Here is a 25,162-nt window from a genome sequence, read left to right as displayed (position 1 = left end):
ATTGTCGTACGGGGAAGAACCACCTACAAGCAGCTCCACCATCTACCTGGACAGTTTGGTATCAAACGGCACCTCAACGCCATCACCGCGTGGTGATGCCTACCGCGAATCCAGCTATGCTCCTGACAACCTTTGCCCGGAATGCCGAGTGGCTCATCTGGAAGTGCTCGATGCCTTTCCCAAGGAGTGCAGCACAAAGCGTCGACGCCCCACTGCACTGGAGTCTGCATGCAGCCATTGCCGTGGGACGGCATCACTTGAGGCTTCCGTACTTTCCGGCTGGCCTCCCTGAACTCGAACAACCTGGACCGTCGCACTGCGTCGCGCTAGACTTTCTTTCTTCCCTTTCTTCTCCCTTCCTCCCCGGTGGAAAGTTGTTAGGGGAATAAACGCCCAAAGCACGGCATAAGCCGACCAAGTGCCGGGGGAAAAAAGGGGGAAGGCGCAGACGAAGATAAAGATTGGGGAGGCCGCCGGCGGTGTTCCTTTGGCTCTCTTCGACCGTGTGTTGTTTCCTTTCTGCGGGACCGTCGTCCCGTTGCAATATGTAGATCCCTGCCTCTCCCATTTCTTCTTTTGGTTATCAAAGCTACACTTGGTAAAGATAAATGCCGTAGAATACTGCATAAAGCTACTATTTTTTTTATTTTCGCGAAATGGAGTTTTCAATGTGCATCTAAATATTAGTGCAGAAAGGTTTTAGCGCTTCATATTTGCATGAATACGGTCAGGCACTTAGGCTGCGAAACGTCGACCCATAAGGCCAAGCGCCTAACCACTCCTTTGCAACTGAGGGTGACACTCATAGTGTCAAGCTCGTTTTCTGGCGCAAGATTTTTGCCCTGCTGCTGGCAAAGAAAACACTAATACACTAACAGCACACCAGACAGGCACTAAGAAAACCACACAGAATGATATGTAAGGAATGAAGCCCACTCACTTCCCGAATACAGGGTTGAGTTGCTTTGACACGTAGTTTTCCTTGTCGCTATTTCGCTTGCTTCCCAGGTTTATGACGATGTAAGGATCCGCTTTTCCATTCATGTCGGCAGGATGCAGATCAGTAGCCTAGACAGTGGTCGAAAATAGAATGGCAGACGGCAGGATGGAAGAATACCGGCGCTTGAATACTGGTGAAAAACAAAGGAAGCCTCAGAGCATGAAAGTAAAACAAGGAGTGCTCTAATATACTCGATAACATTTACGCTCAACCTACTCTTGCAGTGTAACGTACTGCCCGAGTACAATCTAATATACTCGATAACATTTACGCTCAACCTACTCTTGCAGTGTAACGTGCCCGAGTACAATTTTTATTTTGCACATTGGTGTCTTGTGCTTGTAACTGCGATTGTTCTTCGCTTAACATTGTCTCTGCCTTTTTTGTTGTTTTTTTTCTTTTCACTAGTGTTGAACCCGATGCATGGAGTTACTTTTCTAACATCCTGTGTCTAAGAACTTCTATTCTGATCACTTAAAACATAACTCTCTAATGGCATTGTGTTGTTAACTTAATATGCACTGAGCGTAGCACCTGTGTTGTGTTGTCTAATACCTCGTCTGTTCTCGTAGAAACTTTTGCAATCTGCAGAAAGATGTAGCCTGGGTTACTGTCCAGCCCGTCAACCTCTCTTGTATTTCATAAAAACAAAAACGTATGTGCTATAGTCCAAGTTGTGCTCCCATACTGCTACGGCGTTCAGAGACACTCAGTGAAATATGGTGGCCATTAAAATGTCATTAGCGAATTACCGGAAACTTAAAAAGGAGAGCTAGGCAGCTTTCTATAATCTTTGTGCTTGAAGAAAAAATCGCCCTTGTTCGGCGCTCGAACAGGTACATATCAAACGAAGGTAGTCTTTCTACGGTCTCAGTTAACCTGGATGGCAAAAACACAGTAGAGCAAGAGGGAAATGATCACTTCTGCATTGCTCTTTAGGCTATGTGTTTAAAAAGGAGTATTCCACTATTTTTTTTGAAATACGGTGCTTGTTACATATCTATACGTTAAAAGAGGTTTACTCGAGACAAATGTAAACACGCCCGCTGAAACACCGACCGACACATTTTTCTGTTGGATACTGATCTCCAGCAACAACTGCGCTCTTTGTTTTGGGATCATTCTCAGACGAGCGTGTGGTGTTTTGGACACTTGTCCAGCTGCACTTACCTTCACCACGTAGACCCTGATGAGCACGTGGATCGGATCGTTGCTGGGCAATCCCTGGAATAGCCCGTATGTTGGATCGGCGCCCGTTATCGTGTACTCCTGCATGTCCTTCGGCAATGGGAATCGGTACACCTGAAGGGAGCCCTGAGAAAAGCCACACAGGAAAAAAAACTAGAAGTTATGAACCAGTCGTGATATCGTCATATATGCATATTGCTGCTCGCGCTGCCTTGAATTGCTATCACTGTTCTACGAATGAGTACATTTTATTTAATAAATGATAATTACTTGTTAGCTTATTAATTTCCATTGAGTGATTGGTTCATTGATTGACTGATTGACGGATTAAAAGACCTACCAACATCACGAGGTGCACTGTCGCGTGAATATAGAAATGTCACTGAGAGGAAGGAGACTTCAGGGCAGTAAGACTAACAATAAGACAGCAGATACTTGGCTGCGTTCCATGAGTACCAGTTACTGATAATCCTAAAGATAAGAACTTTGAACGGGCTTTGAAATACTTTTCAACTATCTTTGAAGAATTCTTCTGCTTAGAGATAGGGCATCGAGTGCTTATTTATATCACACGTATTTTTGAAGTCTTATGAAATGTATTTGAAAGCCCTCTTAAGGACTGGGTAGATGATATAGCTTGGCAGCAACCTTGAAGAGGCCGACCACCCGGTTTTGATCGTCCAGGTCGTCTCCGCTTCGCTTGCCGCGGTACAGCTCGAACGTGTGTAGCCATTCCCTGAAGCCGTTGAACTCGGGTACGTTCTCTAGTTCTGTTGGATAGATCTGAAAAAAGGAAATGCCCCGTCAGGAGGTCATTAAAATACGAATTTGACCGCGTCTTCATAGCTGCCCATTGTTCCAGACACATAACAAAGAACATCGTCTTAATGCCAGCTTGAATCACCACAGATAATCTTTATTTTTTAAAAATTCTTCCACACACAAACTTAAAAAGCAGAACGTGTTGTCGGGCTAGTTGGTTCAATACTTCACACATGGTAGTTGCGCGAAACACACACAAGACCCGTACCCTGTCTTGTGTGTTTGTGTTTCGCGCAACTACCATGTCTGAAACTTAAAAAGGCTGCCGAATCAAGGAGCGCTCAGGGTCTCGGGTCGATTTTAAAAAAGATATTCCATATATAGGAATTCACTGACCGTACACAATACGTTGACGAATCAGTAGCGGCAAAGGAGTTGCATTCAAAGCACCAGAGAATTAGACATTAATATTAGGCTTGGAAATATTTGTGCATCAAGCCTGTGACATTTCCCACTTAGTAAGATGGAAGCAAGTACGCATTCTATAATACTGAACTGAGATACCTTTAGTGTAAACGTAATTGCTTAACGCAGAAATGTCGTACTAGAATATGAATCGCGGAAGTAAAGAAAAATTATTAACTCGCAACTGTGCGTGTTTCTCTATGGAGAAGTAAGTACCTTACAGTTCGCTTTAAAACGTTGCTGCCTGGCACCTGTCTCTGGCAAGAACAGCCTTTCTCGGTATTTAGCCAATTGCCTTAAGTGCCTAAATGTGTGAAGAAACTTACATACTCTATACGCTGGTATCAATTCGGGGCGACACTAAAGTGCGATGCAACGCTCTAAAAAATTTGGTGGTGAGAAAAACTCACCATTAGACTTTTTTTTGCTTCCGACTCTGCATCATATCGCGCATTAGTGCCGCATATCACACGTATAATCGTATACCCCACCATACACCACCTCAAAAACTGGTATTTTTCAGTCGAAAAGCACAAAAAAAATTTGCTGTCGTCACAACAGAGTTTCTGTAAAGTTTTTGACCAGAAGCTTGTAGTAACAACGGAAATTTGTGTAGTAACAACAGAATTCGGTGTAGTTACTACTGGGAAGTACTACAGAGGTACAGACTACAGAAAAGTAGTAAAGAAAACACTACAGTGCTGCAAAAAAAACCAGTAAACAACAGCAAATTGTGTCATTACGACAAAACAAGAAAAATTTTTGCCGTAACTTTCATATAATTCTATATTTTTTTTTCGACTGGGTTGCTCGATAACACCCGCGGCAAGAACATATCAATTTTTTCCTTGAAGAGCCTGGAAAAGGCAACTGTCATATCTAATTATCCCCACCTTGATTAGCCCGTCCTGAGAAATCCTTCCTCTCTGTGTCTTGGGTGACAAACGCTGGGCGAAGCGGACAGCACTGGAGGCTCCTTTGAAAGTCTTCTTCTTCTTGTCCCCACCTTCTTTTTGATGGCTGGATTCGAGCCGCTCCAGTTCCTTCTCCATTTTGCGCACGTCTTTGGCACTTAGCTGACTCTCTGTGCGATGGAAAGCCAGCACTGAGAAATGGAGCAAGCGAGGAAGAGAAAACAATATCTGCGTGACGGGACTCGGCCTGTTCTAATAAAGTCCTTTTTTTCCTTTCGTGCTTTCTAGAGCGAATAATTTAAATAGCTCGTCTTTGTCAAGTTCATCAAGTGAACAAGAAAGAACTTCAGTAATGCGAAACTAAATTACCTCAAAATGTAGCAAAACGAGAAAGACTAATGTAATAAGCGCTGACTATAAATTCGTGGTAGATTTCAAGTAGCATGGAGCATATTTTTGAAACCACACTGAGAAAAAAAAAAACTCAAGAGGCGCATGCACAAAAAGGTGCAACATGTGTCAGAGCCACGTGATTTCCTGGCAGGTAAGAGGGAAGAAATTCGATATGAAAGTTTTTCTTCTCGTCTTAAAACTCGGACTGCAAATTCGCCGGTGTAGGCCATTAGTTCTCGACGATGTTCGTCTTAATTTGCCTAAAATTACAAATAAAGCATTCCATGCCTGAAAAAAATGGTTCAGGCAGTCAAGGAAGAAGCCTTGATCAAGAGTTGGAAATTTGCAGCAAGGAGCGCGTAAGAATACTGATGGCGGCAGTTGATAGCCAGCGCCTCCTCGTGGTGCCGTCTATATTGTTTCCGCGTTCTTTGAACCATGTCAAACAAGACAGAAGATAAAGACTACCAACTTCGCACATTAATCTTGGGTATGGCGTGCCTGACTGATCAGTGCTAGTTGGAACCAATGTTAACTCATAGTGCAATCATATCTGAGGATATTAATATGAACGTTCTTGCATACCACCGTCACTGGACATTTCGTAGTTTTCGTCGCCAGGTCTCAAGTTATTGCCCTGTTGACCGTGGGTATCGCTTGCATCCTGAGCCAGCGTAAGGGTGAAAAAAAAAAGAAAAAGCACACTTTCATTATTTTCTGAGTGTCATTTAGCATGTAGCTATAATTATTAACTGCCGTGTGAAATCATTCCTCTCTCTCGTTCAGAGAACTAAACTGGCTTCCTTAGAGCGTCCCTGAACGTTCATCGAGCTTGGCGAGTTATAACGCGTAATGTGTGGACTTAGGTAGCGTGCACATCTCAGCCAAATCGCAAGGAGCACAGAGGGACAGAGAAGCAAGGACTCCTTCTGCATAACATGTCAATCGCGAAATCACGTCATTATGTTGCAACAGCCGGTTTCGAAACGGGGGGTGGGGGGTGGGGGGGGGGGCTAGGATTTTATCAGCACCCAAACCAAACTGCACTTCTATTCATGACGGTCGTGAGAGGTTGTTTGAGAGGTAAAAAGTAACGATGTCTGTGGTTGGGCAACCTCGCTCCTGCCACCGACTGTGGCCGCGGTAAGCTATGCATAAAAAAAATGTATGCGAGTAAGCATTGGCTATGTGAGTCTCGAGCGCCGAAGGACGCTACTGCTGTCGAATAAATGTTTTAATGTAATAGCGTGAATGCCTGTGTTCTGCGGAAAATCCGGCGTTGTCGTCGTCGGCGTTGTGAGCGAAAAATCCAAGGAAAAGAATCCTAGATGGTCCGCGTAGGCCTTCTAATAACAAGAGCCGAGCCAGCCTGAAAGATTTCGACCACCCTGACGGTTGGAGCAGCCTGAAACGTATCACCGTAGATTGGGGTCGGGCAGCGACTACATATACCGTTGTCGATAGAACTGTTACGATTCTTAAGCGCGCCGTGATCACACGACACGTCGTGACTTCTCAGCATGCTTGTCCTTGCCTCAAGTCCTTACTGCTTACTCCATCTTCTCCTTCCGTTCCGCTTTCACACCATTTCTCTCCCGCTGTGGAGGATAGCCAACCAGAACCCCCTTCTTTCAACCACCTCCCATTTCTTTTCCTCTCTTCCTCTTGGTTTTGACCGGCTTATTCTCACTCGGCAGTTTTCTCATTAAACCGACAGTAGATATCAAAGGGGTCTTCAGAGGCCGGGAGTGAAGAGTGGACACTCTGTAGTCTGCTCTGAACTCGGCTCACAACGCCACCCAATCGAAAAATACGACGGAGGTGGTCTCAAAATACGACAATTTTTTTTATCGCCTTGTAGTGACAGCATATTTTTGTGTACTATTGCGAAGTTGTCTGCTGCTGCGACAGAACTGGGTCTGTCGTAACGACAGGGGGCTGGACAATACTACAGACATTCTTGTTGTCACGACAAATTTCTCCGTTCAGGACCCGAAATACCAGAAAAAAATCTGCCGTGAGAACATAAACATTTCTGTTCTGTTTTTCGAAAGGGGTCTAAGTTAGCTAAGTTACCCCTTAGGTATCGCTGCAAAAAAATTTTTTTTTAAACAGGTAAAACGAATATGGGTGCATATGCCTTGATAACAGTGCGGATTTGGGCGAGTTGGTTAACCGTAAATCTGACGAAGAACATTGCGTGGACGCGGGACTAGAATGAGAGGGTGCCCTGTGTGTGTGTCATTTCTTTCTTGAGTTGTGTCCACGTGCTGTACTCCGTCATATTTGGAGATTCCTTGCTTAGGAAAAAAAAGGAACCCCAGGATACGATGGAGTTAGAGAAAGAGATTTGCTTGCTTTTCTTCTCGGCCCACAGGAGGAAGAAATAGAACGCACAAACGAATAAAAGTTGCATGCAGGGCGCTCTGATCAGCCAACTGCGGCCCCTGGCTGTCACCTTGGAGGCCTGCTCGACGGAAGCGAAGTAGCGGCTCCACCAGTCTCGGTTCTCTTCGTCGTGTCCTGAGTCGGCCACGGCCATCTTTTTCTTTCGTTTGTTGGCCTCGCTCTTCTGTTCCTTCTTGCTCTTGAAGCCCTGCAGCAAACGACAGACCGCAAAACTGACTTTAAAACATGTTTCCTCTACAATGAATTCACGTAAACTGGATAGCATGCTATGTGCGAACACATCGTTAGCATAGAAAGCAGAGACTACCTTGGCTTACAGATTTGTTTCCAGAAGAGACATGTCTACTGTGCGCGATGCTGCTTATGGACACAGTCGGCCTGTAGTTCACGGGCTTTGTGTTTCAAATGAATGTTTATGTCGTTTTTGAGCCCCCGGATTCGGGATAGGACTGCACGCTCAAGGTTTCCTAAGATGTATTGTAGCCTACTGAGAACAGAATTTTCAGACAGAAGAAACCTTAAGACAGCCAGCTGTATGCGAAACTTCTTTAGATGTCAAGAGCGCACGTGCTTAGTCTTGATATTCAGGTCCTTGCGTATTCTTTTAGAATATACATTGCGACACTTTTTGAACGAGAATATCGTCGACGGAAGTCCGCTTTGTTGGGCTTTTTAATGAAAAGTTGAGAAATACTGCCACCAGCAATTATTTTTTTCTCAACCTAACGTATCAAGAATAACTATTTCCTTTCTTCAGAGGCGGCTGAAATGCGGGTCAGCAGCAGCAAGGAGCGGCCTTCTCTTGCCCATTGTTAACACATGGCCAAGCCCATTACAAGGGGACTCCGCGGACGCTCCCTTCCGTGTATGCTAACGAAAGTCGCCACGTCTTAACAAAAGGAAAACAAAGACTACCCCCTGCTGCAGCTGCCTCGCATTTCAGTCACCCCTGAAGAAGGGAACGAGTTGGTTTCGAAACGTTGGATTGAAAAAAAAAATTATTCGTTGGTGTCGGTATTTCTCGACTTTTGTCGTGACTCGTTTTATGCCGCCTGCGGTCCCGATTCCTCGCGGTTCATAAAAAATCTCGCCTTTACCACTCGAAAGGTAAAGACTGGAGGTATTGCTGCAAGAGGTACCCAACATCGTGCTCTGAAACACCTGAATCGTGAAAACTTTTGCTTATGTTTAAACCATCCTTACTTTAACCCACAGCACAGAATAAGTTTTCAGCCCCACTGATTGCGGAGCCTGCTCATCTCTTTTGTTGAACTGCCCTTAAATAATTAAACGTTTGCGAAACAAGCACCACGAAGTAATTCCGTACCACAGACAGCCGGAGATGAAATTTTTTTTTCAAAGAAACTTTGTTAACCACAGTTTGCGTCTCTGCAGAACCGACGCCAAAGTCGCTAAAAGGGGTCAGCTCTTTGCTACCGCAGCCATGACAAAATCACTGAATGGATGATGGACGTATTTTATGGACACCCTCTTCGAACTGCCGGGATATTTTTAATTACTTTTCGCTCTATTCTGTTTCTTTGCATTCTAAGCTATATCCTTCCTATGTTGTAAGTATTTTACTTTAATTCTGCAAGTTTCTTCTAGTTTCCAATACCCCTTTTACGCCTCCTGTACTCCAGTCTTCTTTTGCTCGTCTCTACTGTTGGTGTGCTGCTTTTGCTTTCATTGTCGCTCAAACGCTGAGTTCCAGGTCAACTGACCATGTGCTCATTTATGTATGAATGTATAACATAATAGTTTAATGTTTTTTAGCTTGGCGGGTCGAAAAACTTGGAAATTGTTCATTATTAGAGCAATCAAGACGACAGACGAGGAAGATGAAAACACAAGCGCTTGTGCCGTCCTCTTTCCGAGTCGTCGTATTTATTGTGCGCTCATAATGACAATATTTTCTCTATTACTTTCCACAGGCTGTACAAATCTCTTCCTCTTGCTCATGCTTACTTCTATATTGTTTCATCCTAAAGCAACCTTATCTAGCTTCAAAATTAAGGGCGCTGCCTCTTGAATGACCGTGCAATTTTTACTACCCTACCTCATTCTTTACAACTATTTATTTGTGCAATTATTTTTCTCCCGCCATTTTTCACCCCAGTTAGGACTCTCGGTTTCTCGAACTGGCTTTTGAATGTTCTCAGTAATTTCTGTTCCTCCGTGTCTGCATTTGTAGCCTATCGTTAGCTTTCTAGACCTGTTCCTGCGTCGCTCGTTTAACGATTTACTGTACAAGCAAGTAAAGGGTTTGACTGCTCACCTCTTGACACTTGTTAACGTCTCGTGAAACGATATTTACTTTGTCTTCTGTGCTTAAAAGGACCACCAACCCGTATCGCCTCATCAAGCTTCGTTTGCAGCTTTTCTATGTACGCCTAGAGTTTACCCTCCAACCGTTTTCTGCTTAATCGTTAGTTTTGGTAGCGTATCATATTTCAAGTTCAGTACCGCATTCGCAAATGTCAGCTGTTCGGAACCAATACACCAACCCTCAGCTCTCGCATTACTTGTTATCTATTCAATACCATAGCACTCTCTGCTTAATTATGCCCGCGTTACTATATCCTTTCGTCTGCAAGTCCAGGTCATGGGTCTTTAAATATTGTCTCCCCTCATTAGCCCCCCAACCCAGGAGCTTTCCCTTCTCTACAGACGAAATTTCACGCCTTTTATTGATTCTGTTCCCAGTTCCGAAATTGTTACAAAGCGTCACGCCCAATTTGTCAAAACGCAATTTGTATCGAATATTTGCCGCTTCTTACCGACAAAACTATGTGGCGAGTTCTAGTTCGCTTTAGCTAGCTGAACAAAGTACACAATCCGCGTTCACTAATCGCGAAAGACGGCGTCATCCTCAGCCCGTGTCAACTATGCGCAAAGGTAGATCCAGCTCTACTCTCCTCTTGCATGGGTTCCATTCTTCCTATCGCTACCAAGAATTCGGGACAATGATCTAGTTCGCCAGTTTAACTAACGGCTGCATTTTTCTGTGTTCTAAAATCTACACGGCGATTCCGCAGCTTCCATCTGAGAGTCTTTTCATCTCTTCGGTGTAGCGTTACACTGTTCGCCTACGGTGCGACGGACACGTGAGAGTGGACGCATAGGCTTTAGGCCTGCTTGTTGAAATGAGGTAACCATGTTATGAAACCGTTAGCTTTGCAGAATTTTGCTGCTATTTTGGAGAGAACACGGCATTGAATAATGCCGTATTGCCAAGCCCGGTCTTTGTTCTATTTGAAGGTGCTGGGAAAAGCGATTATGGCTGAAGTTTGTTCAAAAATCAAGTTTGTTTTACCCAAAAAGGTTCTATACTTTCGTAGCTGCCGAAGACGCCCATTGTTCAGTTAGAATTAGTTAAAAAAAACATTATTCAAGGCATCCAGACACGCTACCTGTGACATGTGCGGGAGACCTAAAACGAAAATTATACGGAAAAACACACACCCTTAGAGAGTCAGTGATACCGAAGATTGTTACTTCTCCCTGTGAAGCTTCATGAGCCACAAAGGTTAGCGGCATTAGCCAGCAGCTGTATCAAATTCCTGATAACGATATGCCATGAAGAACATCGACGGCAAGGGACACCCCTGTTGTAAACCGCTTTGAAAGCTCATCTCCGCTTTAAGGGTTAGTTTATTCACATTTTAGTATTCTTGTTTATCGTTCTTAGCAGGTCTGTTGCGTCGGCAGCTAGCCCTACTTTCCTTAGAATTGTTACTTACAAGAGCGCTACAGCCTGAAGCATGTAGTTCTACACTCTACACACTAATACGCCTATATGGGAGTAAAAAGAGAGTAGGCTGGTTTCTAGTGCACTCCCTTTTTACTCTTTTCAGTTTAGAAGATAGTCACTCACATAGTCCAGTGTTATCAGCGTCTCCTTCGCTGCCAGGATGTTGGAGTCGGCTTCCACATCGACCAGAACGCCTTCGTCTGGGATGGCGGGCGAGAAAAAATAAACAACAGAAAAAGCAGTATTTCAGTGCTCGCACCTCTGTAAACACGCAGCGATAAGTGCCTCCAAAGAAAACTTCAACTGTAACAGAGGTTTGTGCCTGAAGGTGCAATGCACGTTGCCAGACCCTGGATAAAGTACAGAAAAAGGGAAGGTGGAAACACAGAACTTTATACGGTGTCGTGGGGTTTCAGGAAACTAAAAACCTGTTCTTCCGTGACACATGTAGAAACGGCTTGCAGGACATACTTTCGCTTAGTCGTTTAGATGAATGATTTTTCCACTTCGACAACGAAAAAAGCATTGAATTAAGATGGAGGCAATATCAATTGCCACAGTATGCCTCTAAAGACGCCCTTCAAGTTTTTACAATTCATATTATATAATTTCGCTAAAAAGAGTTGAATAACCCTTCACGCTTCTCCAATTTTCCCGCGTTGCACCTCAGCCTGGCGTGCTGAAAATGCGACTATGATAAACAGCAGGAGGAAAAACGCTAAGGCGCCTATGTGCTGTGCGATGTCAGTGCACGTTAAAGATCCCCAGGTGGTCGAAATTATTCCGGAGCCCTCCACTATGGGCACCTCTTTCTTTCTTCTTTCACTCCCTCCTTTATCTCTTCCCTTACGGCGCGGTTCAGGTGTCCAACGATATATGAGACAGATACTGCGCCATTTCCTCCCCCCCCCAAAAAAAAAACAATTATTTAAACAGCAGGAGCTTAAGGAATGCAGCCACCACTTAAAAGGAGAATATCTTTGCTTAAAATGCTATACAATATTTTTAGGAAATATATAAAAAAGAATAATAAAAAATCATAAGCGACAGATTTGCATCATAGCAAAGCACAGCTAACACACTTAAACAAAAACGTTTGACAAAACAATGAAACATGCTGATTTGGTAAATGACCGACTAGACTAGAGCACAATATTAATAAAAGTGGTCTCTATGGAAATCCTGTGCACTTCTAATAGAATCTATACAAATTTCGTTTTGTGTGTTCACAGTCTATACACTGTCTTCAAACGAATGTCTACTAAATGTGCATGGCCATAATTCTATAGATTGCCTATAGACTGTCTATAGGATTTGAATTGTCTTTAGTCTATTCTCAAGGAATTGTCTATAAATTTTATAGACAGAAATCTGCGGACCGACTATAGACTGTCAAAAAAAATTTTGTACAGAAAATGGGCAAGTGGTGCAAGCATCAACAAGAAGCGAGCATATTGATTAACTTTGAGACGTTATTTTTGGCTTCCGAGCTGCACTCACCGATGTGCAGCTGGGAGGAAGTCTGCGAAGAGCTGCGGTTCCGGTGGTCCCTGGAGCGGGCCTGGGGCCGGAAGAGGAACTTGTGCAGGGAGTTTACCACGTGCGTGCCCACCAGGGTGAAGCGCCCGAAGCTGCGACAGTCGATGACTCGGATCGTCAGCGGCGGGCAGTACGTCTCTTGGTCCGGCAGCGCCTGCGCAGTGCGAGCCCGAGGCAACGCCCAGTCTCTCTTACTTAGACACTAGCTAACTTATGCACTGTTAGTCGTACGTGCATTGCGCAATCATGGTGTAGAAGAAAATACTGGAAGATATATATAGCAACTGCACAGCTTCCATAGTCATCCATAAAGTCAGCATTACAGCAATAAAATTCCAATAAGGAAGGGTGTCCGGCAACGAGACACCATCTCGCCGATGCTATTCACCGCCTGTTTACAGTAGGCATTCCGAGGCCTGAAATGGGAACAGTTGGGGATAAGAATTAATGAAGAATACCTAAATAATCTGCGATTCGCTGATGACATTGCCTTGCTGAGTCACTCAGGAGATGAACTGCAAATCATGATCAATGAGTTAGAGAGACAGAGCAGTACGGTGGGTCTAAAAATTAGCATGCAGGAAACCAAAGTAATGTTCAACAGTCCAGCAAAGGAACAGCAGTTAACAATTACCAACGAGGTGCTGGAAGTGGTAAAGGAATACGTCCACTTAGGGCAGGTAGTGACAGCTTATCCGCATTGTGAGAGGGAAATAACTAGAAGGATATGAATGGGGTGGATTGCATATAGAAGATTCACTCAGAACCATGAATAGCAGTTTACCAATAGCCCTCAAGAGAAAAGTGTACAGCAGTTGTATATTACCGGCACTCTCCTACGGGCCAGAAACGAGGGGGCCAACGGAAAGGGTTCAGCTTAAGTTGAGGACAGCACAGCGAGCCATGGAAAGCAAAATGATAGGTGTAACGTTAAGAGACCGAAAGCGGGCTGAGTGGGTGAGGGAACAAATGCGTGTTAATGACACCCTAGACGAAATCAGGAGGAAGAAATGGGCTTAGGCAGGGCATGTAATGCGAAGGCAAGATAACCGCTGGTCCTTAAGGGTAACGGAGTGGATTCCGAGGGAAAGCAAGCGTAGGAGGGGGCGGCAGAAAGTTAGGTGGGCGGATGAGATTAAGAAGTTAGCAGGCATAGAGAAGATGCAGCTGGCAAAGAAAAGGGTTAATTGGAGAGACATGGGAGATTTGTATGTGGGGTTTAACGTCCCAAAGCGGCTCAGGCTATGAGGGATGTCGTAGTGAAGGACTCCGGAAATTTTGACCACCTGGGGTTCTTTACCGTGCACTGACATCGCACAGTACACGGGCGTCTAGAATTTCGCCTCCATCGAAATTCGACCGCCGCTGGCCGGGACCGAACCCGCGTTTTTCGGGTCAGCAGCCGAGTGCCGTAACTACTGAGCCACCGTGGCGGCCCGAGACATGGGAGAAGTCATGGCCCTGCAGTGGGTGTAGTGAAGTTGATTATGATGATGATGCTGATACACTATACAGCGGATCTGCCCTTAAAACTCGCCCAATTCAAACAGCAGTTTATATACACGCAGAGTACACTCGGCGGTTTCGTTTCAGACTATAATAAGGGGACATGGACGATATATTCAAGGTGGCATAATTCGATTTATTATTGTTTCTGGCCATCAAAAGGCTATGAAACGATCCTTCATTGAGCTAGAAAAGGTAAAAGCAATTTAATACAAATGTTGCCACCACAAGCCCTCCTCACAATAATTGGGCGGTGACGTCAAGTAGCCTTCTTTTCGGATCTCTAAACATAGACCACATCGGAATGCATTTCTAATGAACAATCACGGAGTCCATGATCATCTTCGCTTCACAGTCTTCATCATTTTTATTCGATTGGCGGACAAAAACCTAAATTTTACATTACATTCTCCAACTGTACTTAGATCTTTTATGCCAAGCGAATGTTAGAAGAACCACAGAAATCCTAGTAAGTTATTTTAATTGTCGATGCAGCAACTATGGAGCCATCTTACTCTCTCTTTAGATTTTGCCTTACTAACTATTGCAGTCTTTGAGGGCAGGAAATAGCGCAGTAAGGCTCTCACTTCTATGCGGACACTTCAACCGCGCCGCGAGGGAGGTTAGGAAGGTGAGAGTGAAAGCAGAAAGAAAGAAACGGCTACTGTAGTGGAGGGCTCTGAAAAAAAATTTCCACCACCTGGGGATCGTCGAGCAGACGTATGCCTTTTGCGTTCCGCTTGCACCGAAACGCGGCCGCCGCGGGCGGGTTCGCTCCCGGATACTCCGGATCAGCAGCCGAGTGCTCCGACCACTGATACACCGCGGCGGGGGCTCAATGACTGCGCGCTCGCGACCTCGTTGAGGATGCTCGTACGCACCACGTCCAGGAACTTGACGGGCGTGGAGAAGTTTGGGTTCTTCTTGCAGTTGAGTATGACGGACGACTGTAGCACGTGGCCGCCGCACTCGACGTCCACGCGAGGGTGGTCCACGCTCATAAGGTGCACGCGCTTGAGCTCGCGGAGGCCCCAGAACAGCACCTGCGCATGCGCGTCATCAGCGCCAGGCGAGCGGAAGTGACGTCACCAGATGTGCGAGTCGCTGGCAAAGCGGCCGAGCTGCCATGCAATGAATGCCTAGAAGGCCAATTTTCAAGAACCTGCTAAAGTTTCTTAAAATTGGCCGATGAAAGCGCCAGTACATACCCAACCGGAATTTTTGGTGCGAATAATTCGGACTAGCGTTGATACGGCAAGCAGGGGATGCAGGCCTTGAAAATTCGCGAAAGTTCGGTACATCGGTTTGTCTCAGTGCCAGCTATTCATGGGGAATCCTTTGAATTTTAGTAGATTTCAACGGAGAAAATAATTACTCATTAGCATCGGCAAGAACGCAGAACACAGCTACAAGCGATTTTGTAAAGAATGCTAAGAAATTCGGCACTTGCAGAAAGATGTGCCACTTAAGTCAAATTTTTTGTCGAGTTGGTCAAAATTAGTTTTAGTTCTGAGAGAGGCACATTTTGATGCAAACGCTACATTTTTGGGATAACTGCATAGTATTATTTTGTAGCCGCAAGTCTGCGTTGCAGAGGATGCTGATGAATGTCTTCTTGATTGTAATTCACAAAGGTAGAAACTTGGGCGAGTCGGTAATGATGTTCCATAGCATGTGAGGGTCGCGCAAAACGGGACAAGGGACAAAGAATGATGCCCACATCACAGGCGCCTGTGTTGTGCGCGCCTTCTTTGTCCCTTGTCCCGTTTTGCGCCACCCTCATATACTACTTGATTGGTTCGTCTCAATTCTGCCCGAAAAGCGCCAAAATAGTCTCTAAAGAAAGAAAGACAGCGAGGATGGCTGTTTTAGTTGGCGATTGTCTCTGTAGCCACGCTTGTCCCCTCAGCAGACCTTAGGCGTCGCCTCAACCAGTCATCGCCTTTACCACCGTCCATGCAAATACCTAAAGAAGGCGGATGAGCGGCTTCTTCTCCGCCTTCTAACCAATAAATTGCTGTGCCCGGTAGCACAAATATTTTTACCCCTCCTTTAACGGCAGTTGCTCGCACTGTAGAGCGCCGTCTTCGGATACCTATCACATGATGTGGGCCTGCCCCTCCAACCCGGCTATTCCCCCCATTCCCAAACCAACCCGGGGGACTTACAGGCCCGATAAGTCTTAGTCGGGCGCGCCCGGGCGCTGGCCACCGCCACAGGTGTCCCTAACTAGAGACCTCCATCTAGTGCTTGTAAGGACTGATACAAGCATACCTCCAGCCCCTGTATATGCAATAAATGCTTTCATCACCACTACCCTCTCAAACACCTTACGCTTGTTTGAACAAGATGCCAACTAAACTTCGCCCTACATAAACCTTCAGAGGTCGCTCGAACACTACTCTTTATGCAAGGAGCTGGTATATGGTATGCTCACAATGCCATGTAAGACTTTCGTTTCGTTATTGCGTTAGAATCAGGCACTCATGATTGGACAATACATTTCATGTTGATTAGCGGACCACTCGTACATCCCAGTAGCTTACACGAGCATGTGGCATCTCAGTTTCTCTATATAGCGTGTCTGTTTTTTTCTTTCTGTCTGCATATTGCCACCGATGGTGCTTGCTATCACTCTAGTGTTCTTCATTTCTCAGCATACCTACCTCTATCCTATACGTGGAGAGGGTCGGACGTATTCCCTTGGGAACCGGGTAGACAGGACCTCGTTCGCTTGATCTAAATACATTCTCCTTTGGCATCGGCAGCTCTGGCATGTCGCACTTCTCTTCTTGAGATGAGAACTGAATTAAGACAGCAGTGAGAAAAAAAGAAAGAAAATACACATAAGAGATTGCAAGCGTGTTGAAGTCGCTACCACCAGTGCATTAAGTCACTTAATGTCATGAATGAATTATAATTGACATGACTGCACTGAATTCCGGTGACATCGCAGCTTTTCTTGATGTACGGCCCGATTCTTCGACTGCTTATAGTTTGTGCCTCCGGAAAAAAAAATCTGTCCAACATCAGCCGGGGCGTAAGGTTTTAAGTCAGTAGTTGCGTGCATATCTTGCAACGGCAGCCAGATGAAGGCTGATGTTTACGAACTCTAAGGCATTTTGTAGAAAATTTTCCTACCATGTTCAAAACATTAATCGCTCAACTAAAGCAGGTTGAAGGGGCTATTTGGTTATGCATGGTGAATATACAGCACAAGGCAGAAGACAAAAACAAAAATAAAAGAGAACCCACACAGGCGCTGACTATCGACTGAACTTATTGCGGAGGCAGAAACAATATGTAGTCGAAGAGGGGGCAGTACATCAAGAAAAGACTGCGCGGTCATCGCAATCCAGTGCATTAAGTCACTTAATGTCATGAATGAATTATAATTGACATGACCGCACTGAATTCCGGTGACATCGCAGCTTTTCTTGATGTACGGCCCGATTCTTCGACTGCTTATAGTTTGTGCCTCCGGAAAAAAAAATCTGTTGATAGTCAGCACCCGTGTTTCTCTTTCATTGCTTCTTTCCTTGTCTTCTGCATTGCGCACTGTATTTAACGCCCTAATCATTCGCTAGTCTATCGAGACATTAAGTAATGAAGTCACTTGGCCAGCTTCGCTCCCAATATCTATTGAGTCACGGCTGTAAATTATTACACCAGTTTAATGCCATTTCAGGGACAAGAGAGAATTTTCCGGTATTTTAGAGAAAAAGAATTCAGCAAGGTTGGCATTTCTTAAAGTTTGTTTCTAAAAAGTGCGACAGCAATTTTAACAGTGTAGACGTAAGCTTAGACATGAATGAATCGCCTCTAGAGCTTAACAACTCAAAATTTGCACAGACTGCCACATTCAACTGATTCTACACACGAAATTAAGGGTTTCGTGCAGATTATTTCCACACCTGTAAAGTATACTCAGCCTGAATGCCGCATTTGTGCACAAGTATACCGTTTCGAAGAAGGAATCATGCCCCTCTGCGGATGCCCCTCTATGGTGCAAGTGAAGCTTTGCAGAGCATTTCTTAGAATTCCCAGCCCATATAGACAACAAATATGTTGTGGGTTTTAAACAGACAAAATAATGCTAGTTTCACTGACAGAGAGACTACCGGTCTTTTGATCAGCTTTCGAAGTCAGCACCAGGCACATAACGTTTTGTTTGCCTGCCTGGAAGACATCCACTTTCGCGATCAACTTCAGAACCATTTGTGTTATCCCTTCAGGCTTTTCGACTAGCGCATTTGTTTCCCCTAATCGCGTCTCGTGTGCAGTGTAATATGTGCAAAACAGGCACTCAAATATCCCCTCGTTTTCTATAAAAGCGCATATAAAGCGCATTCTCTTCTTCCCCCCTTCCCCCTCTCTTTCTCGGAGCACAAATAGCAGGATGCAAAGACAACGATTACGTTTCCCCTAAACGGCTCCAATGTCTGCCGCTGATGAATCTGGCCTTCTGGGGTTCGCTTTGCTGAAAGCATTTTTATAGATTTGGTTATGGGCTTAAACTTATTTTTTACATACGCAACTGCTGAGAGGGCATTTCATATGATGGCAAGATGCCTGGCGTTATACCAGGTTGCTTTAATGCTAATTTCCTTGGAGTTACCGTTTGACAAAAAATTTCCCTTTTAATGACTCAAGCCGAGTGTATCCCGTGTAACACCTACGAACGAGGCCTAGGTCGATAGGAAGCAGTGGATCAGGCTTTTGAATTCTTGTTAATGTCTTAGCATTAGAATAGTCTGTGCAAGCGGCTAATAGCGACTACCGTCGGTTAGTAGCAAGTGGCAGCTGTCCACATGTCCACCGGGCTACGGACGAAATTAGTACACTACCTATAAGCACTTAGTATACTATATCGATGTAACGAACCATGCTATGCTACCTCGAATATAACGACCTTTGTGACGGCCTTTGTGACAACTCTTAGTATGCTACCAGGAATATATTTAATCTCAGTGTGTTAACCTCCGATATACCGAATATATGTGTGCGATATCAGATATAACAAACTTTCGTGTGTAAATTCTAGGATATAGCAAACTCTCCTGTGCCAACTTCGAGTATAACTAGCTTTCGTCTGTTAGCGCAGATATTACGAACCAAAGTATGTCACGTAGGATATAACGAACTTTTGCGTCTGTGCCCCAAATGTAACGAGCCTAGTGTGATCTCGGATAAAAGGAACATATGGCTGCTAACGCATTTAAACAATCCACCTAGAATCCCCTGAGTTTTTAGCAGTATTGAAATCAAGAGCAGCTGAGCAATCGCTAATATACTTTCCAGGTCGATATCTTTTCCTTGATAGGAAGTGACGCGGCGACACTGAGACAAAATACGGCGCCTAAAATATGTTACAACGAAATGTAGTACGTACGTGCAACAAAATTAACTGCGCCAGCAACTGCTACAAATAAGTATATTAACAATTCGCCTCAATTTGCTCAGGCCCTAGGCCGGCAACGCAGTGCAAGCTAGAAGCTCGAGGCGATGGCTTCCGCGAAACGTGGTATTCTTGCGCGCTCGAATGGCAGCTACACAGGCCGGGAAGCCCTCCCCACCTCACATTATCTACTTTAGAGCATAGGTGGCACTTTTCTAATCTTCGTGAAATGAGCATTAGCGCACGAAAAACCAAGTGACTGCGCCTTACGTTACTATTTATACACGTATTTTTGCTTCTTGTGAACAATATAGACTTTATTGCATTCACATTAACATCTGCTGAAGGCGCGCTCACCCGCAGCAGCTCGAATGTGGCGAGCAGTTCTCCCGCAGGCTCTGTTCCCCGGTAGAGGTCATGCCATTCCAACGAGGGTGCCTGGCAGTTCACGTCGTCTTCGAACTTCACGTGAGGTCTGGCTATCGTCCTTCCGATGAATTCAGACTTTCCCTGGAGCACGGGAAGGCGGTCGTCAGGTGAAGCTCGCGAAGGAACACGCATCGTACAATTATTGGATTATCGGGAGATGTGGTGAAAAACAACTTCATGGAGTAAATGTAACTTCCAGTTTATCTTATTTATTTATTTAATGATACTGCAATCCGGGAGTTGGGATTTTAGCAGGGTGGGGATACAAACTAAGTAGTTTAACAAAACGGGCAGAAGTAAACTAAAATAACAATGCAAGTCGAAGCTCTTCTGCACCATTGGGAATACAATTAAACATATGCAACAGAACTGTGAAATAACAAATGCAATAAAAACTAGGTTATTTATTTATTTATAGATACTCAAGTTATTGATAAAATTACTGTGCTCAACATTCTTCAACCGAAATAAATTTATGAATGCCCTTTATATGTTGAAATACTCTCTTGTGGTACGTATATGCAGAGTGAAGGTACATACAAAATTACGTGCCCGCTGTTTGGTTAAACTGAACCAAGTGGCTGTTATGGTGACATTAGGCTAGGATATATAACTTATGAACACAGTGGTCACAGGAAGAAAAAAAAACCTCACTCCTCTTTTTCCTTTCCAAAGGCGGTCGAATGGCTTCGTAGTTGGTTGTGACGAATTCGGTGCGGTAATGTTTCAAAGTGTGGGCAAACAAAAATGTAATGAATATATTCTATAAATGCCAAACTTTAGAAGTAACAATGTAAGCAGCCAGCTTTGCTTAATTGTCCCATTCGAAAACTAAGAATGCAATAGCGAAGTCGATATTTAGTAAGGCAGAAACTTGGGCTAGTTGGATATTGTATGAACTCATATTTTCTAGCGCTTAATGAACACAAGGGACAAGCGTACGTCCTGTGTATTTGTGTTCTTGTCCCTTGTGTTCACTAAGCGCGAGAAAATATGAGTTCAAGCGAAGTCGAGAAGAAGGCTGACCACTTTGTCCTGATCGAAGATCTCGATGACAACGACGGGAGGGTCCTCCTTGATGTCCTCTTTTCTGCCGTACACCATGACGCTTGGGAATAGCAGCATCTCGTCCCAGGTGGGGCTGAGCGTCTCATCGATCACCTGTGGGGAGACGAGAAACTTGAAGAGCTGTTACAAGCTAGCAAACGCTTGTCTTATACCTCCGTCAGGCCCCGCGCACAATTTAATAGAGATAAGTCTTTTACGCGGTGGTTTTGTTTCTATGCGATTTTGTTCTCCTTGCTAAGAGCCGTTGGAAATGAGAGACTACTCGAAGTGCTCGCGCGAAGTCACGTTTTTCTTTAATTGTGCAGCGCTATGAGCTGCCTTTTAAGTCGATCGCTTTGTCCAAAAAAAGCCCCCTACTCTCAGTTCCATATTGAAATCTAAATATCACGTGCTAAGAGATTAGTAGTATTCATCTAATCACTTTTTCTTCATCATGTTTTATCTAAATCCGCGTCACAAGACATCCTAGGTTATTTCTAAAGGCACAGAATATAGAGCATAGAGAAAGGTCATATACAACGGTCGTGCTTACGGCTGCAAAGTTTTTTGGGTACTTTCAGGCGATCCCCCAAGCTTAAGAAGTGCATTTTTATTATCAACGATGAACCTAAGTTTTGTTCGAGTTTGAAATGATACACTTGGTTATTGCTTGGAAAATAAAATTTCACTTCATCACAGCCTGCTGCGGAAGTGTTGCGGTTTTCGGTCAATAAACACGAGGCTTTTTACTGATATCTTGTTGTATCCACCCGTTTTGAGTCACTGATGAATGCGAAAACATCTGTGGACTTATATTTGTGAGCATATTCAAGATCACCAAGGGTTCACATTTGTAAGTAGTTGTAAGGCTCACGAGGAACTCTGAAACTTATAAATTGGTTTCATTACGCCTCTTAGTACCACAGCTTCATTTATCAATTTTTAACCGCTCGCTAATAAAGAATTTGAAGTACGGAGCATATTAGAGGTCCGTATAGTTTCGAAACCAAACTTTTATCAAGTGACGTATGGAATCAAAAAAACAAAGTATATTTCTTTTCTACTTACAGGACCGATTTTTATTATGATACGACTCCTTTCAGGAGTGGGATAATGGCGACAGTACAGCAGTTGAAGGAAAGAGGATGACAGCATATTTTGTTCTCCTTATAAGCTGTATTAGCCGTGAGCAGGGCGTTCCTTGTGAAGTCAGTTTTTTTTTTGTGATCGAAACAATGTGACTTCATTCCTCCTTAAATTTACATACTATTTTATGTGATAATCCGGCATGATGAAGCGTTTCGAAACTCTGCACTTTCTATTTGAAGATTAGCATGCAAAATAACAACCAGAGTGCTTTCTGTGGAAGTCTACCCGCAAGTGAAAGTACTGCGAATAATTTTCTCCATTGATGGTAACGCCTGCTGTACTGCCACAGTTGTGCATCTCGAACCTTACCATGGTAGTCTGGCTTTGATCTCCGAAGACGACTCTAGCGAACGGATCAGAGAGTCCCGACGAGTCTGATCCAATGAGTGACCTCGCTTGGTACATGTGAGCCCGCAACTCGAACACTGACTTTTCTGCACAGACAGAAAGGCGGGGTAGGCTAAATGAAGGCAGGTATTGAAATCAGAGTAACAAAAAGATGTTTCTTCTGTAATTTACGCAGTACTAGCATAAAATAAGTTTGCATAAATTGAAGGAATGATTAAATGAAAGAACTCTTTAGGAAAGCAAAGCCTGTTCCCAAAAATATTCAAATCACTCTCAGCCATCGCTACGCACTTAAAGTTTGTTTATGACACCTCATCGTTTATCTCTGAGCAAGTGCATGCAGCTCTGTTAGCACGCGCCTTAATCTTGCACACCCACAAAGAGTTCATGCATGCAAGTTATCCATTTCAATGTAATTCTGATGTTATGATTCCATGCAAATGCACTACGTCGCACTCCGTCCTAATGTATTGCCTTATAGAACTGCGCTGCCAACCCTCTACTAAAGGTATAATCCCACTCCGCACAAGTAAATAATCCCACTCCCCACAAGGCATCTGTCATTACATCTTTTTTGAAGAGAGCCGATACCATTTGTTGTTCACGTGAAGAAAAAAAACCGAGAAGAACCGAGTAGTCTCCAATCTCCAAAAAATGGGTACCCCAGTTCATTCATCCGACGCGTAAGCCAAAAGCAAAAAAGAAAAACAAAAACAGCTTTATTCCTTCCGCAAGCACACGCCACAACCGGAAACGTGTTTGCCTACCATACGTGAAAGGCGTGAGCGAGACGCTGGCTCGAATTCTCGGTAAAGAATGGGTGCTAACAACGCACAAACCGGCTACCACGATCGGACGCCTTCTCCCCCGCCCGAAAGACCGTCACCCAAAAAAAAGGGCCCAAGGGGTTGTATACAAGATTCCCTGCTTAGTCTGCCCGGCCTCGTACCTGGTGGAAACCAAGAACTTCGCCGAAATAATGAGCCAACACAAAGCGGACATCCGACAAATGAACCGACAGCGCAGCGCGGTGGCCGAACGCCACGAGGAATGTGACCACCGAATTGACTTTGACGGCACTATTCTACTGGAGACCGAAGCTAACCAGCGCAGGAGGCTTCTGCTTGAGTCGTGGCACATGCAACAGACACGAAGGAATGTTAATCGCTCTCTGGGGACACTTCCTTCGTCTTACATTCATGGTTTGCGGCCATTGACCCGGAGGTATTCAACAAGAGGGCTTAAAAAGCCAAGCTGCGTCTCGCCCGTAGTCACACCTTGAAGAAGGGACCGAGCCGGTCCCGAAACGTAGTGTTTTTCAAAAATTAACCTGGTTGACATCAGTCGTCTTTCTACTAAATTAATTTTTGCAACCATACAGATTTCTGTCAAATGTTTTCTTTTGAATGTATGTCGTTTAAAAACAGTTCAATTTAGGCGACATCGGCGTCTGTTTATCACAACGGAAATCACGGCTAGTGCAGCGCTCTTACGCCGCCATTAGCGTGAGAGATGCTCGCATATGTACACACATGTATTTCCGTGGGCTATTTTTTTTCCTAAATTTTTGACAATGGATCAGCGAAGTAATACTTGATACAGATATGGTCATTTTATTTTAATGTATTTTATTATACTGTATTGCATTGTGTTGTATTGTATTGTTTCGTATTGTATTGTACTGTACTGTACTGTATTGTATTGTGTTGCATATTTTCCTTTCAGTCGACATTACAAATTGGAACATGATTCTGCTTGTCTTGAATATATATACTTCTATGTTAGCTGCCGGAAGGAGTTTCTCTTTATCCTGGAATTATTTTGCTCAAATTTTCCAGTATATTAAAAAGTAGCGCTTTGAAGGACGTGTGGCGGTAGCTGTGTCAGCTTAAACACTCGATAACTGGTCTCAACGTTAGATTTCTGAGCAAGTAGCTGAGTGGCTACACGCGTTATCGCATCCCAAACACGCTGCCAAGGTTTGTTCGGTACTGCGCACAATCGGTGCCTCAGAGAGTACAAATGTCCATAGCAAAAGTGGGGAGCGGAAATGAGAGTGCGCTCACCCGTGTAATGAAGCTGAGAGGGCGGTCCTTTGTCAATGTCCTCGACGTCCTTGACGTAGCCCTCGGGCAGTCCCTTGAGCACACAGTGCTTGTTCTTAGTGGTGCCCAGCCAGAGATGCATGCGCAACTTGGCTTGCACCGTCCACCTGGCGCTCTGGCTCACTTTCTTGCCCGGCTGGACGGCAAAACAAAATAAAAAAGGCACTCTCTTAATCAATTTTATGGACCAGTGAGCGTTTTAAATCTTAGGGGTAACTATGGGTGCAGTGGCGCTGCTTGAAGGAGAAGTTTTGAACTTGTAAACAGCAGCGCAATGAAATTTGCAGTTTGCATTCAATAGTGTTTGTTTAGCCACTTCTTTCCCCAAGTGCGTCTTTGTGCGCTGTTGTTTACAAGCATGTGCAGCCAACTACCACTCGAAGGACGTCTTTGGACAGTGCTGGGGCTGAGAGTCAGGGCTGCAAACAGATGCTACACTAACGGTGCACTATAGTAGCTTCAGCTGAGCAATATGGCAACGCCATGATATACACAGATATTACTAATATTCTAGTTTTATCTCAACAAACAGCATGGAAAAATTAAGGCCCCACACGAAAGCCACAACACCTAAAGCAGAAAGCCCGCGGCAGAGCGTACGTCTACGGGCAAGTATATTGGCCCTATGCAACGCAAACACATTGAAAGCTGGACGCCTCCTTTAGCACATCGCTCGTATTTTGGGGCTCAGGCAGATGTAGCAAAAGCGGAACAAACAATCTTGCAGTGGACACGCAAACGCCCAGCCTAATAAAA

The 25,162-nt window shown here is 44.5% G+C and overlaps 1 protein-coding gene across 1 annotated transcript in view; it reads right to left on the bottom strand.

Annotated features, from left to right (window-relative positions):
* Window positions 1-25,162, bottom strand: part of mfr (ferlin family C2 domain-containing myoferlin misfire) — a 321,798-nt gene that overhangs the window by 29,419 nt on the left and 267,217 nt on the right. Inside the window, exons 24-37 of the mRNA XM_077639248.1 lie at window positions 24,368-24,542; window positions 22,263-22,387; window positions 20,784-20,918; window positions 19,686-19,838; window positions 16,597-16,734; window positions 14,812-14,973; window positions 12,386-12,578; window positions 11,009-11,085; window positions 7,181-7,318; window positions 5,308-5,386; window positions 4,309-4,499; window positions 2,837-2,971; window positions 2,171-2,314; window positions 941-1,068 (exon numbers count right to left, since the gene is read on the bottom strand). Coding sequence (XP_077495374.1) covers window positions 941-1,068; window positions 2,171-2,314; window positions 2,837-2,971; window positions 4,309-4,499; window positions 5,308-5,386; window positions 7,181-7,318; window positions 11,009-11,085; window positions 12,386-12,578; window positions 14,812-14,973; window positions 16,597-16,734; window positions 19,686-19,838; window positions 20,784-20,918; window positions 22,263-22,387; window positions 24,368-24,542 — 1,973 coding nt within the window. The remainder of the gene's footprint in view (window positions 1-940; window positions 1,069-2,170; window positions 2,315-2,836; window positions 2,972-4,308; window positions 4,500-5,307; window positions 5,387-7,180; window positions 7,319-11,008; window positions 11,086-12,385; window positions 12,579-14,811; window positions 14,974-16,596; window positions 16,735-19,685; window positions 19,839-20,783; window positions 20,919-22,262; window positions 22,388-24,367; window positions 24,543-25,162) is intronic.

The sequence above is a fragment of the Amblyomma americanum genome, chromosome 10 (genome assembly GCF_052857255.1).
Source record: "Amblyomma americanum isolate KBUSLIRL-KWMA chromosome 10, ASM5285725v1, whole genome shotgun sequence".
In the NCBI taxonomy this organism is placed as follows: Eukaryota; Metazoa; Arthropoda; class Arachnida; order Ixodida; family Ixodidae; genus Amblyomma; species Amblyomma americanum.
Note: the sequence above shows the minus strand (reverse complement) of the source record. Positions and strands in the feature narration are given on the sequence as shown.